Genomic DNA, 15104 nt, shown 5'->3' on the forward strand with positions numbered 1-15104 from the left:
GCCATGCCGAGACTACAGCAGCAATGGCAAAACGGTTATTTACTTTCTGGACTTGCTTCGTAAACATACATTCAGTTAACATGTATTGGACAAAAAAAAATGAGAGTAAAATGACTTTATTTCTGCAACTATAAACAGGATACTTTTAAACAATTCTAACCTTTTTTTATGCATCTTTGCCTTATATAATATGAGAACATTGATCCATCCTTTTTTGCTATGTCATTAGGAATGCATAGCGTACTGCCAATTTGATGTTTTGAAAAAGGAAAGAAGATGCATTCCTAGGAATTTGGGACTCTCCCACACCTCCCCTCTCTGCAGAGAAGGTAAATGTTCTTGCCATATCGAAACTCAATATTAGTAAGTGTCACAGAGAACTTTGCTATAAAGTTTAAATTTAAACACTATTTGATGCTTCACAACTAAACTTTATATATTAATCTACAGAAATATATCCCCGAAAATCGTTATGGCAACGTTGTCTAGATTTATGCCCATCTATTTTTCAAAAATATTTTGTAAGAAAAAATTTTTTTAACACTATACATATTTCTTTGGTGGTATCCTATTCCTAAAAACTAGAAATGGGTCTGCTATTTTGTACTTACTATTTCAAATATATGAAATGAATACATCGTAAAATTAACGAATACACTCATTTCCAACATGTAAAAAAGTTTAAACTTACAAAACAACACTATACATATTTCTTTGGTGGTATCTTATTCCTAAAAATTAGACATGGGTCTGATATTTTGTACTTACTATTTCAAATATATGAAATGAATACATCGTAAAATTAACGAATACATTCATTTCCAGCATGCAAAAAAGTTTAAACTTACAAAATAACTTATTAATCTGTAATGTTCCGTCAATTGATGACGCAAATTTCCCCGATCAATACTAGTCCTATATTTTGTTTACATTACGGGTTCTTTTTTACACCTGATAGGGATAAACCTACACTGGAAACGAATGTTTTGTCATATCGCGTCTTTTTGCGTCATAGTTTCAAACTCGCATAGATTTCTTAAATCAGATTCTAATACAACCGTAGTTAAAGTGTGTTGGCATCGACATTATATAAATTGTGTCTCTTGTACTGGCGCTCGCTGTAAGAGATTTTGAATTTTTGTAAGCATTTACAGAGTTTCAAATTAAAAATATTGTGAATTTCAAGATCTGAAAGAAGATAGTAGATTAGAACTCTTGACTACTAGTGCTGTCATTTTCTTATTGTCTGATTTTATCATGAAGTTTCAGTTTGGTTCTGTGATTACTTCGAATAATCTTAGTTTTGTTTCAGTTTTTAACTCCAACTGGTTCATTACAGAAGATAAACCAATCTATCTGTTCCCTAGCAACAAATAAAATTAAATAAGTATGATCGCAATAGCGATAAACAATATTCTCCGCAAAATGTCTTCCAAATTCATTCTTTGATGCCAAAACCTCAACATAAGTACAGAATTCAACTTAGAAAATAAAGGTTCTAAAAAATAGGAAAAATGACAACAATGCTCTTTTGCATCATAGAACAGAAGAAAATTCTCTTGTGGTACCAATATCAGCACATCAAAATTTTTCACGTCCAAAGTAGGAATTTCGGGATATATCCCGGAATTTCAGGATTTTCGTATCATCCTTCTCGATTCAGAAAGTAGGTGCACGTCATGTCATTTTTATATGAATTCCGAGAAATGCCACGCATTTGAAGACCTTTGATTCACGAAATTCCGCGAATCAAACTAATGAAACAAATAAAATAAAAATCCGTGGAAGTTTTCTCAGAGTTCTACAATCTGAAATTTGAAATCACGTCAACGAGACGTTTTTATACATGCCCAATTTTTCTTCCGCCAATTTTATTCTTTTGATTTGTCGGAATCCGCTAATATCGCGATTCATATTCACACGATTTTAATAGCATATATCAATTTTCGTATTTACCTGATTTTAAAGTTTTACATTGGGAATCGTATTCGTACTGTTTAAAAATCATTTATAGTGATTCGCATTCACATAATTTAGAAAATCAAATATCGCAATTTGTAGGCACGCGTTTTGAAAATCCAGCATTGCAATTTGCATTCACGCGTTTTAAAAATCCAATATTGCGATTTGTATTCACGCAATTGTAATATTAAACATCGATTTTCGCATTTATACTCTATTTTAAAATTCTGCTTTGAGATTTGTATTCACGTGATCTAGAAATTGTATTGCGATATTAAAATCCATTATTACGATTCTTGTAAAAACTAAGTTTTTCTTAAATTAGTTACTATTAAAGTGTGATATTTTTCATTCGTAGGTAATTACATATCGTACATATTCTTACATATCCTACATATTTTTACATATTCTTACATATCTTACATATTCTTACATATTTTTCATTGGTAGTTAATTACATATCTTACATATTATTACATATTCTTCATTGGTAGTTAATTACATATCTTACATATTCTTGCATATTCTTCATTAGTATTTAATTACATATATTGGTTCAAAAACATGTAGAGTCAATAAATTGATATCGAGTTTTTTGCACATTAAATTTTCAGGGTTCCTCACTTTGTGTCGCAATCACTCTGGATTTTGCTCACGACCAACAATTTCTGTAAATAACCATCTAGGTGCCGAAATTATGGACTCCTTTTTTTAGAGCATCCGTGGTCCATGTTGAAGAAACTGCAACGCAAATCAACGAGATTTTCCTGCGTTTTTAATGCCAAAATAATCAATCCATCCATCATGGGTGAAATTAGAAGAATTCCCATGCAGACATAACAAAAACCGAAGCAAAAGAATATTCATTCATGCCAAGTAAAAAAATCGAAACATAAGAACTTCTTGGGAGCCATACAGTCATTCATTGAAAATAGGTATCGATGCTGAAGTGGACGAACACAATAAAAAAATGTCCTTGCAATAAAAAGGTATTTAACTTCTTCTGAAACCGAAATTTCATCCAATCTCACTCCAAAACGGGCAAATAAAATCCCTATAGAATGGAGTACTAAACCTCTCCCACTGTCAACCAGTTCTTAGAACAGGACCTGTTATTGCCTCCATCAATGCCGAAATTTTATCCAATCTCACTCCAATACGAGCTTATAAAATCCCTATGGAATTGAGTACTAAACCTCTCCCACTGTCAACCAGTTCTTAGAACAGGACCTGATATTGCATCCATCAATGCCGAAATTTTATCCAATCTCACTCCAAAACGGGAAAATAAAATCCCTATGGAATTGAGTACTAAACTTTTCCCACTGTCAACCAGTTCTTGGAACAGGACCTGATATTGCCTCCATCAATGCTGAAATTTTATCTAATCTCACTCCAATACGAGCTTATAAAATCCCTATGGAATTGAGTACTAAACCTCTCCTACTGTCAACCAGTTCTTAGAACAGGATCTGATATTGCCTCCATCAATGCCGAAATTTTATCCAATCTCACTCCAAAAAATGGAAAATAAAATCCTTATGGGATTGAGTACTAAACTTTTCCCACTGTCAACCAGTTCTAGGAACAGGACCTGATATTGCCTCTATCAATGCCACTGAACAATGTTTAGGATGCATTAGAAAATTACATTTGAAAAATGAAAAACCTTTTAGTAAATCAGACAATTGGGGAGGCTCTTCACCAAGTCAGGATTATTTTTTGTCAATTTCTATCTTAAGTATTCTCCAGTAAGTTTAATAAAAAAATGAAACTAGTTGAGTCAAAACAAATTTCAGACTTAATAGCAATCAGAAGATCGGTTAAACTTTAGAATCTTCTCTACCCTTCCAACCCGGTATCCTTTTAGCTATTTCAACCAACATCCCGTTTCAAAAATTAACGTTCATAAATTACCCTTTAAAAAAACTCTCAAATCGAAATACTCAGTGTCTCAATCCTAGTTAATAGCTGTCCACCAGTTTAAGAAATTAAGGTAAAAGTGAGATACTTCATAAAAATTAATTTCCTCATACTGGTGAAAATATTATTTGAGAGAATAAAATATTTCTCAGTCATGCAACAACAGTGGCGGAAAAAACCTTTTTCAGCTGGATGAAGAAAAAAAAATTATATTATGAAAGCAAAGTGTTTATAAAATATCAATTTGTCTGAATTGATTATTTAATTTAGGAGAATCAGTTTCACAGAATATCCTAGAATTTTGTTTGACGCAGTGCGGAATTCCTTGTTTGTAAGTATTTTCATTCTCACATTGCATTTGTTTCTTTTGAAAATTATAATAAAACATTCGATTTTGAACAAGGTTAACACTTAAAATAAATTTAAATTAAAAAAAACGATTATAATGCAATTTTCTTTGCAATATTTTATGTTCACTTATAATTTTTACTCTGTTTCAGTATTGATCAAAATGTTTTTGTTTATTTAATATATATAATTTTTTTAATATATGTTTTTATATATATAGAAGGTGGCTAAGCCCCTTGTTCGTTGCCGCCTACCAACTCCGATGAATGCTTTGCAATAGTTGTCGTTTCTTGGCAGAAAACAGTTTTTTTACTAAAGTTAAAATTATTCGCTTAACCCATATATGTACTAAAAGGAATTCTGTTTGCTTAAGTTTGTGCCTCCTCTTCCCACGTCCAAATATTATTATCTGCAATTAGTATTATAAATAACTAGGAGGCTTCGCCCCCCTGCTCGCTGGCGCTCACCAACCCCCGGAACTGCTTTCACAGTTCATTTCTAATTGCTTCGCAATCCAATGCTCGCTTTGCTCGCTCATTGGATACGTCCTTAACGTCTAGTTTTTGTATACTTTTTTGAATACTGAAGTTCCGAAAACTTTTCACTGTAGAAAATTCTAAACCTGTACATTTCAATATTCATTTGAAATTGAAAACAGTTCAGACATTTTTCTTAATCACACTATTCTAAATTTCAGTTGTTGAGAAAAGTAACTGTTGTAAGTTATGTATTAAAGTCTTTCCCACCAGAGGGCTAAAGCCATGTGTTGTAAAACAATATGAAATAGTAGTCTGCCACTGAACGCCGGATGTAAAGCATCGGCTTTGATGAAGATAATTTTCGATTTTTAATTCTCTGAGGGGTGCCACCTTAATAATATGGAATTTGTAAAATAAATGTATATATTTTTGATTGTTGATGAAGCCCATCATTTTGTGTTTTCATCAGCGTTCAGAAGCAGAACAACTATAAGTTTTTTATTTTATCACAAACATATAAAATGTATGAAAAACAAAGAAAAGAGTAAGAAAATGAGTATAGTCATAGAAAAAGTTAAAATTATAATTATAGTATTTGTCAGTTAAAATAAAACTTTTTGTTTAAGTCATTGCTAACAATTCAAATTTCTCCGAGGCAATTCTAAAGTATAAATTAAGGTAGTATTGTTAAGTTGAAACACATTATTTTTAGTTTTGATGTCAACAGTACAATTCAATTTTTCATAAAAACGATTGTTTCCATTGTTAAGTTCAATGTCAACAATTCAAATTTTTCTGAGGCAACTCTTAACCTCTATATATTTTTTTCATGTACCCATTTCTAAATGTCAGTATTCAACCACAAATCAACTTAAAGTCCTCAAATTTAGCATGAAGTTGTAAAATGTAATGAAAGAGGGTCATAGCAATAATGAAAGTAGAAGTAAAGTTAGTACTGTAAAATTAAAACAATATTTCTAATCAATGAGCCAAGTTCTTCAAGAAGCAGTTGTAGAAGTAAGTTGTTTATTTAAAACTTTTTATAGAATTTCTTTAAGAACACAATTGTTCATTTGGGCATTTGGCGATTCAACACTTTTAGTATTGAAGGATATGTTACGTCAAGCACTCAGGTATCATAATTTTGATCTAGTTGCGCTTCTATGTCATTTTGATTTATGTTGCTTAGTTAACTTTTAAAAAATTCTATGGCTGGCAACAGCATTTTTATTTTTAAGTTGTTTATTTTTATTTCCTTTAGAATTCGTTATTTTTTTAGCGAAATGTTTCTTAACCTAACAGAATTCTTTGCCGACTGTTTTCTCTATGAAAGAAGAAAATGAAGTAAATATTTAACTGTTGTGAAAAGAATCTTATTTAGTTGTACAAAGCACTTCAGCCAAAATTTGGGAGCCACGTAAGAGAATTATATATATTAGATCAAAAAAACACATCATTAAAAGGCAGAATGCTTTGGTGTTTTCAAAACAAAGCAAACGCTGCCACCGGCGAAAAAGAAATACAGCCAAAAATTTGGGAGCCACGTAAGAGAATTATATATAATTGATTATATCTATTGGTGTCAAGTAAATGTGAAGAGTTCACAACAGTAATTTAATATTTTCGCTCACCAAACAGGCAAATATATTAAATACTACTTTTTGTTTGCATCTTATTGTGCATGAAGCTGATCATTAAGATCTAAATCATTTCACAGATCTCTTTAAATGTTTTTGCGGACTGTACATTAATGTTATCTGCGCAAAAATTATAATTGTAAAACGGTAAATAAGGTTAGACCACCTTTCTAAATAACTTTATCTTAAAAAGTAGCACAGAATTACATTATAATAACGAAAAAAATACAATTTTATTTGTTTTTAACTCTTGAATTAAAAACGTAATAATAGCAGTTCAGAAAGAAAAAAAAAACTTTAAATTAGGGATACAAAGATATTTATAGAGAAGCAATACCTTTACGACCTTTATTAACTGATGACAACCAAAACAATGTGGAAATGAATGAGAAAAAAATGGATCCTACTACGTGGTTTTTTGGCTAATTCTACTGTGATTGGCTATGTTGTTATCATTCTACTCTCTTCCTATACTATATAAAGATATCAATTTTACGTTTATGCTAACCAGACTAATATGAAAATTAATGCGGAAAAACTGGATCCTGCCATGTGATTTTCCGGCCAATAAAAATACACCGACAACAACNGATAGAGAGAGAGAGAGAGAGAGAGAGATAAAATATTTAAGCTTTTTCACTCGATGGTGTATATTTCATTTCAGATATCAATATTACCAGCAAGACCTTGAAATAGAAGCTGTAAAGGTAAATTATCTCTCTTATTATTAAGAAATCGTAAGGTTCGACACAACTGTTTTGTGCCTTCATATAAACTTTACATTTTTTTCTGATGCGTAAAAATTATAAGGATAAGAAAATCGAAATTAAAAGGGAGTATTGAAAATTATGCAGGAAGTACAATGGAATAAAAAAATGTAACATTCGAAAGTTTTAGCGAAAATTGTTTACTGTAAAACTTGTAAGAAAAAACACCATACTGACCACCATACATGCCGCAGGGATGCAAGCACAGATGCTAAGAGGGTCATCTTGGATTTTGAACTTAAACACAGAGTTCTTTTTGAAATTGCAATTAGCTCAAAAGCAAATGTATTGTTTTTGTAAGCAAATGTTTTATTTTTTCGAATACTTTCTCTTTTTTTTTCTTTTTTTTTGCATTTTGTTTTGCTGTGCAAAATCTATGACTTAAAATATTTATCTTGCGAAATTGTGTTGAAAAATGTGCAAGGAATTTGATGGAATAAAAAAATTAAAATTTCAATTACTTCGAGAATTATCAGCTGTTAAACTTGAATCAAAATTAAAACTATTTTGGCTGATCTACTTCCTTCTGAAATGAAGCTTATGAGTTAAAATTGGATTTGTTGTATTACTCTTTTTCAATTAATGACTTAATGCGAACTTTTCTCCGTTTTTTTTTTCTTTTTTTTGCGTTTTGCATTTTGCTTTGCTGTGCAAAATCTATGACTTAAAATATTTATCTTGCGAAATTCTGTTGGAAAATGTGCAAGGAATTTGATGGAATAAAAAAATTAAAATTTCAATTACTTCGAGAATCATCAGCTGTTAAACTTGAATCAATATTAAAACTATTTTGGCTGATTTACTTCCTTCCAAAATGAGGCTTATGAGTTAAAATTGGATTTGTTGTATTACTCTTTTTTAATTAATAACTTAATGCGAACTTTTCTCCGTTTTTTTTTTTTTTTTTTTTTTTTTTTTGCAAAATTATAATATGTTTGAAATTTATTCGAATTTTAAATGCTTTTCTTCGTGATTTTTTTCCCTTAGATGAAGATTATACATTCATTTGCCAAAATGTTTTCATTTTACAAGCTTGCATTTGACATTCCGATTTACACTAAAGATGGATTGACATCCGATTGACATTCCGATTACACTTCTTACATTGATATTTATTATGGCTAAGAGACATTTATCGATTTACACTTGCCCGGAATTTCCTACTCTGACATTTTAAAGGTTAAGAGCCATTGTGCGGTTTACACATGCCAGCTATTTTCTACACGAATGAGTGCTACTATAATATAAATATGAAAGTAATGAATACCGGCCAAATCTAAACCTGGCAATGGACTTTTTAATGTTAAAGACCATTTACAGGTTTACAGTTCATTATATTGTTATGACCAATCAACATCAATAAAAGGTTCCATATAAACAAATTCTACCGGCATCCAGCTTCCTAAAAGGGCAAAGGAAAGCTCCGATTGATTAAAAAAAATTCGAAGTTTCAAAATGAAACTGCTTATATTTGAAGTTTCAAATCAGTTCATTTCAAACTGTCTCCCGAAATAAGTAATTTTTACGCTTGCTCGGTATTCCTATCACTGATGTTTTCTTAAAATTAAGAGTGAAATGTGTACCCTATACTTTTTTTAATGTTATGAGCCATTTTCAGGTGAGCCATTTTCAGGCCGGGTATCTCCTACAATGACATTTTTTAAGGTTTTTAATGTTAAGAGCCATTTCCCGGCACCTGATATTTGAGGTTCGGAGTCATACACTTGCCCAATATTCCTTACACTGATGGAATTTTTCTTTTCTTTGATGTTTTTTTTTTTAAGATTAAGGGCCATTCCCTGTGTTAATCAGAACTTCAACGCAAAATGATTCGGCTGACAAGATGGCGCTATTGTAAAAAACAACTTTAAAAAAAACGCAGTTCATTTACTGTTTACTTTTATTTAAAATTTACGCACCCCGTTATTATAAAAAACTCAAAATCTATATCATACGCAAGAACTGTTGTTGCCAAAACATGGAATACTAAATATGTAATAAGAATATAGTTAATGTTCACGTTCACACTTTTACACTCGACCATCCTGACTTTTGGACGACCTCGTCCCTTCAAAACAACTTATAATCCTTCAAATGAAGCGGCACACTTTTATATCTCTTTGGTCTACTCTTATCTGGACTTAAATTTTTATTTGGATCGTCGTTGCATTAATTTGTACTGTTGTTGTCGTTCATGGGTTCACAAGCAATGTCTTACTTCCAGTAATATTGTCCCCATCATCAGACAAATCTTCGTCGCTGACCAGATGAAATTGTTTCATTTGCGAAGTGTGGGCGGTAGTCATATAATTATGTTGCCTTGTTCTTCCTAGTCCAACTGTAAGTCAGTAAGTTGATAAGTGTCGGATGGTAATGTTTTGATGACTGTTAAAGGACCTTTGTACTTAACTTGGGTTTTAGTGTCAGATAAGGCAGTTTGAGCAACGACCACAACGTCACCTATATTGTACTTAAATGCATCACATCGATGTTTGTCATAAATCCTTTTCATCTTTTCTTGTGCACTGATAATACTTTCCTGGGCATCTCTTTGCAGTTTTGTTGGATTTACGTAGTCATTTGATATTGGTAGTAGATCTTGAAGAAAATATCCAGGCTTTACTGGCGTGTATCCATACAAGAGTCCAAAAGTAGGTTTTCCAGTCGACTTACTCGGAGACCAGTCAATACACCGTTGTACTTCTGGTAATATTTTATCCCAATCCTTGTGAGATTCCATTGGAAGATATCATCGGAATAAGTATACGATTGATGCGTTCAACTTGTCCATAAGCTTGTGGCCTTTGACTGGAGTTTAATGTATGCTTGATTCCTAATTGCTTGCAATAGCCTTCAAACGCCGAGGACATGAAGCAGCGGTCTGTAATGATTCGCCTAGGAGAACCAAAATCATCAGTAAATTCATCAAGGTACTTCAAAAATGCTTTCAGTTGAGCAACTACGACATGGAAGAAGGCGCACAAACTTAGTCATATTGTCGACAAAAACCAAAGGCTCCTTATTGCGAGCTGAACTTGTTACAAATGGTCCAGGTAAATCCATATGAACAACTTCAATTGGGCGACTACCAGTCGGAATGGCATTAAGTTTACCTTGAGCTTTCCCACCTGGTACTTTTGTAAATGCACGACACACTGTCGTATATGCTTCTTGATGCAACTTGCCATACGTTGAAACCAAAACTGTTGACATATCATTTGAATTACTTTCTCAACTCCAAAATGACCAGAAAAGTCGTGGAAACGAACGGCAAGATACTTTCTCATTGATTTTGGCATTACAAACAACTTTTGTGTCTTGTTTCTATCACCAGATTCATAATGGAGGCGATATGGTACGATTCGAAATTATCGGCTAGTTGTTTTTCTTCTAGTGACCTATTTGTCTTTGGTTTTCTTAAGGAAAATACAATTTCTTGCAAATCTTGATCTTGAGCTTGTATGAGATCTACCCTGTCTTCTTCAGAAGAGATGTAAAGTACCGAAGGCTCTCTTGCTAGTTCTACAGGACTCGTAATGTCTACTTCATGCAATCGTGTGCAAATTCTTTCCTCGACTGGTGGACGACTAAGGGCATTTACATGAGCCATTTTAGTTCCATCTCGATATTTAACATTATAATTAAATTCGTTCAACAGTTCAGTCCACCTCGCAATCTGGGGTTTAATGTTCTTTGCGTATTCAAGTATGTTTTTGCTGAACAATCGGTGAGTAATGTAAATTGCAAACCCAACAACAAAGGACGAAGTCTTAGTCATTGACCACACCGCAGTTATCATTTCCAAACGACTTAAATGATATTTTTCGTCTTCAGGAGTTGTACGGCGACTTACGGAGTAAACTAACTGAAAAGCACTAGACTTATTTCGTTGCAAGAGCATTCTACCTAATCCAACAGAGCTTGCATCAGTGGGTTATTCAGTTTCATCGCGTGGATCAAATAGTTTCAACACTGGTCTCGATACTAATTTGTAACGTAAATATTCAAAACCATCATTTTGATCATCATTCCATGTAAACAATGAATTTTTCTTTAGCATCCTTGTGAGGGGTTCAGCAATTGAAGCATATCGTGTTATAAATCGGCAAAAGATACTTGTTAAACCAAGAAAACGACGCAATTCATCTTTGGTCTTAGGAATGGAGTATTTAGCAGTCAGCAAGTTTTCTTGGACCTGGTCGTATTCCATTTTTACCAATTACAAGTCCTAAATACTCAATATCTGACATTCCGAATTCACATTTAGATAGCTTCAGTGTTACCCCAGCTTTCAGAAACTTTTCAAGCACTTGTCGAAGCTTCACTATCATATCAACAAAGCCGATCGAACCGAAGAATATATCGTCAATAAAACATGATACACCTTTCTAAAGCAAATAACCGAAGCTAATGACATCGCTCGCTGAAAAGCAGGTGGTTCATTCGATAAGCCAAAAAGCAAACGCGTAGGCTCATGATGTCCATCAGGAAATGTAAACGTTGCCTTTTGTGAGGATTCTTCATTCATTGTTATCTGATTAAATCCTTGACAAGCATCAAGGATGCAGAATAAACTAAAACCAGACAGTCTTTCAAGCAAATGATCGATGCAGGGTAATGGAAATTTATCCTTAATAGTTTGTGAATTTAAATATCTGTAATAAATTACCATACGATGATCACCAGTATTCTTTGATACGAGCAAAACAGGGCTACTATATTCTGAAGAACTGTTACGAATAACACCCTGATCTTTTAATTCTTGAAAGATTTCCCTTTAAACTTGTCTCTTGTACTTCGAAGCTCTATAGGGTGAACAACGAGAAACAGATTTACTACCCGGTGTCTCAACGATACGCATTATAGTATTATTAATGCATCCTAATTCATCTTGTTTTAAAGCAAAACACTACCTAAATTCATTTAACAAATCGCATAAAATTTGCTGCTGTTCTTTATTTATTGACGGGCCAATTTTAACACGTTCCCTATCGAGAGGATTTCTCACAATTTCTTTTGCTAATAAAACGGCTGGGGTTGAATCCGCATCTTGTTTAACCATTGAGTTGTAACTATTTTCAGATACCCAATTTCCTCGCAAGATAACACGATTTTTCTTTAATTGTAATTTTACACTACTAGAATTCACGACGGGCACTTGTGATTTTCCATCGTGGATAGCAAATGTAACATTCTTGCTTAGATCATCTCGACCACTGTAGGAAATAAATCCGTTTTAAGATTTACATGCACTGAAGACAGTTACCAATTGAACTGTACGCAGTTCAATCACGAACTTTACGAGGGTCTTCAACTCAACCATATCAGGCATTTCATTAATCTGGAAATCATGCAAAAAAATACAGCTTTTCCACGTGAACTAACTTGGATCTGCCTTGATTTCTAACCATTATTATCTCGGGTGAGTCAATGATGTCATTTCCAATGAGAACACCAGGGCCTTCAAATGTATCATCAGTCACTACATAAAACAGAACTTCCTTCAGCTTTACCCTGTCTATAGTCACATTAAGTATGATAATTCTTAGTGACTCCCTTACACCTCCAATACCTCGAATTCGTTTAACTATATTTTTATGTATATTTTTATTAAACGTTTGTGCAAAACTATATTTTAACATAGATATATCACCAGCGGTATCCATAAGAGCACTAGTATTTACTTCTTCTATGATAATATTCTTCGTTGTACTATTACTGGAACTGGGTAAAAATGAAACTGCATTGACTAATGGGAAAGACGCACTCTTTGGACATTCCTTTGTACCGTGTCCTTCTGTTTTGCAGGCAGTACAAAACTTTGGACGTTTTGGCTTTACACAATCACGGGCAAAATGGCCGATATCATAACAATAGTAGCAAACAGTTTGATTATTAGTTGTACTTCGTATTGCCTCCGTTTGTTTCCCTTTGGCGTTATTTTTTTCATTCAAAAACTTATTGTTACTAGATTTATTATTATACTGAATATGATTCTTGAAAACATCTTTGAGTTCAATAAATTCATCTACCTTTTCAGATAATGTATAAGGTAAAATCATATGGGTCCACTGATCCAAGTAACGTTCTCGTATATCTGGAGGCACCTGAGCTTTCTTTTGATCTGTGATGATCAGGTCTTTTAAACTCTCAAAACTACTTATTTTAAGTCCTGCAGTCCACCCATTAAAATACGTTTCAAGCTCGTAGTAATATTCTTTTCATGACTTTCTTGTAGTATTCTCATGAGAATAAAAAAAATTATCAATATTATTATATTATATCAATATTAACTTTCCCAAGTCAGGTATTTTCAAAGTAGTAGACGAAACATCTTCAGATAACTCATTAGCTACGTAACCACACCGTTTTTCTAAAAATCTCAAAATCTATATCGTACACAAAAACTGCTGATGACAAAACATGGAATACTAAATATGTAATAAGAATATAATTAATGTTCACGTTCACACTTTTGAATTCTAAATATGTAATAAGAATATAATTAATGTTCACTTTTACACTATTGAAGCGCAAACGTAGAACAATTCGAGCTAATATTACTCGCTTCATTAGCCAACTAAAGGACACTTTAAATTCTACTTCGAATGCCGATATTGAATTCACTGGGAGTCGCCTTGCCGAAGTACTTAATGATATGGAAATAGTGGATAATGATATACGCATATTACTTTCGGATGCAGAATACGAAATTGATGTAGTGCAATGCCAAGAGTATACGAATAACGCCTAGCGTGCGATTTTTTATGCAAATCGTACAATGAAAGAAGATCAGAACAAGAATGAGACTGTAGATTCACCAAATGTTACTAACATTCCAATTCAAAATGTGAATTCTATGTCACCACAACAAAATGTAAAACTACCGACGATAAAATTAGAACCATTTCGTGGCGACGGGGAACATTGGCAATGTTTTTGGGAATAATTTAAAACGTCTGTAGACGTTAATCCAAATCTATCATCAATTAATAAACATGTTTTTCTCAGAGGATATTTAGAAGATTAACCAAAAAGATTGGTTGATGGTATAAGTATTATTGCAGATACAAATGAAACCACAAAGAAGCTACTTATGGACAAATATGGTGACAAAAATAGAATTATTCAATCTCATTTGGATTTTTTGGAGAATTTAACGCCAATTCGCAATCCATCGCCAACATCACTGAATGAAGTTTATATTGAATGCAACAAAAGGCTACAGGCTTTACGTGCTTCGGGGGAAGATATTGACGCATACGGTAGAGTTTTATCTCCTAAAATTTTCCGTGCATTCCCTGGCGATATTTGCTGCCGATGGGTTATTCATGCGAAACGCCGAAAAATTTCAGAATGTGATATTACATAACTAGTGTGACCCTAATGATTTCCTTGACGATATTTTTGCAGTCATTACTTGAGAAGATCTGATGCTCAGTTTTATTAGTAAAGATATCCCCTCGGAGTGTCCGGAAGCGTGCACAATCAAAAAGTAGGTGGTGAATGGTTTGTTCTTCCGTGCAATATTGACAGATACCACTTTTGTTGAAAAACCTTTTTTGATACACTCCGAACACTCCGTGGCCAGTAATGAATTGATTTAGGTAAAAGTTTGTAAGTAACCTTTTAGTTGATGGTGTTTTAATGAGATCATAGGTTTGCCTCCCTTTTGGACAGTTCCTCCACTCCTCTGCCCATTTAATAAGGATACTATCCCTCAGTTTACTCTTAACCTGTTTTGGGGTCCTCAGCCCTTGGAGTTCCACCGTGTCTAACCCAATGGCCATCTTGGCTGCTTCGTCAGCTTCTTCGTTGCCCTGGATGCCCACATGCGCCTTAACCCAGTTTAATTTTATATTTTGTCTCCAGAGCAGTTTTGTCGTTTCAATAATGTCTGATGTGGGCTGTGGGTCAGCCAGGGCCTGTAGCGATGAAAGAGAGTCTGAGTAAATAGTTGCCTCTGTAATGTTGTTGTTTTGAAGCCA

General features: G+C 33.3%; 1 protein-coding gene across 2 annotated transcripts in view; it reads left to right on the plus strand.

The window, feature by feature from the left end:
* Positions 1-15104, plus strand: part of LOC107456042 (uncharacterized) — a 55975-nt gene that overhangs the window by 28043 nt on the left and 12828 nt on the right. For both annotated transcript variants that reach the window (XR_011636450.1, XM_071178908.1), the window contains exons 10-12: positions 230-329; positions 4156-4216; positions 7014-7056. Coding sequence is in view for 1 of the 2 variants with exons in the window: in XM_071178908.1 (XP_071035009.1) it covers positions 230-329; positions 4156-4216; positions 7014-7056 (204 nt within the window). In the remaining variant the exon portion in view is untranslated. The remainder of the gene's footprint in view (positions 1-229; positions 330-4155; positions 4217-7013; positions 7057-15104) is intronic.

Source organism: Parasteatoda tepidariorum, chromosome 3 (assembly GCF_043381705.1).
Source record: "Parasteatoda tepidariorum isolate YZ-2023 chromosome 3, CAS_Ptep_4.0, whole genome shotgun sequence".
Classification (NCBI taxonomy): domain Eukaryota; kingdom Metazoa; phylum Arthropoda; class Arachnida; order Araneae; family Theridiidae; genus Parasteatoda; species Parasteatoda tepidariorum.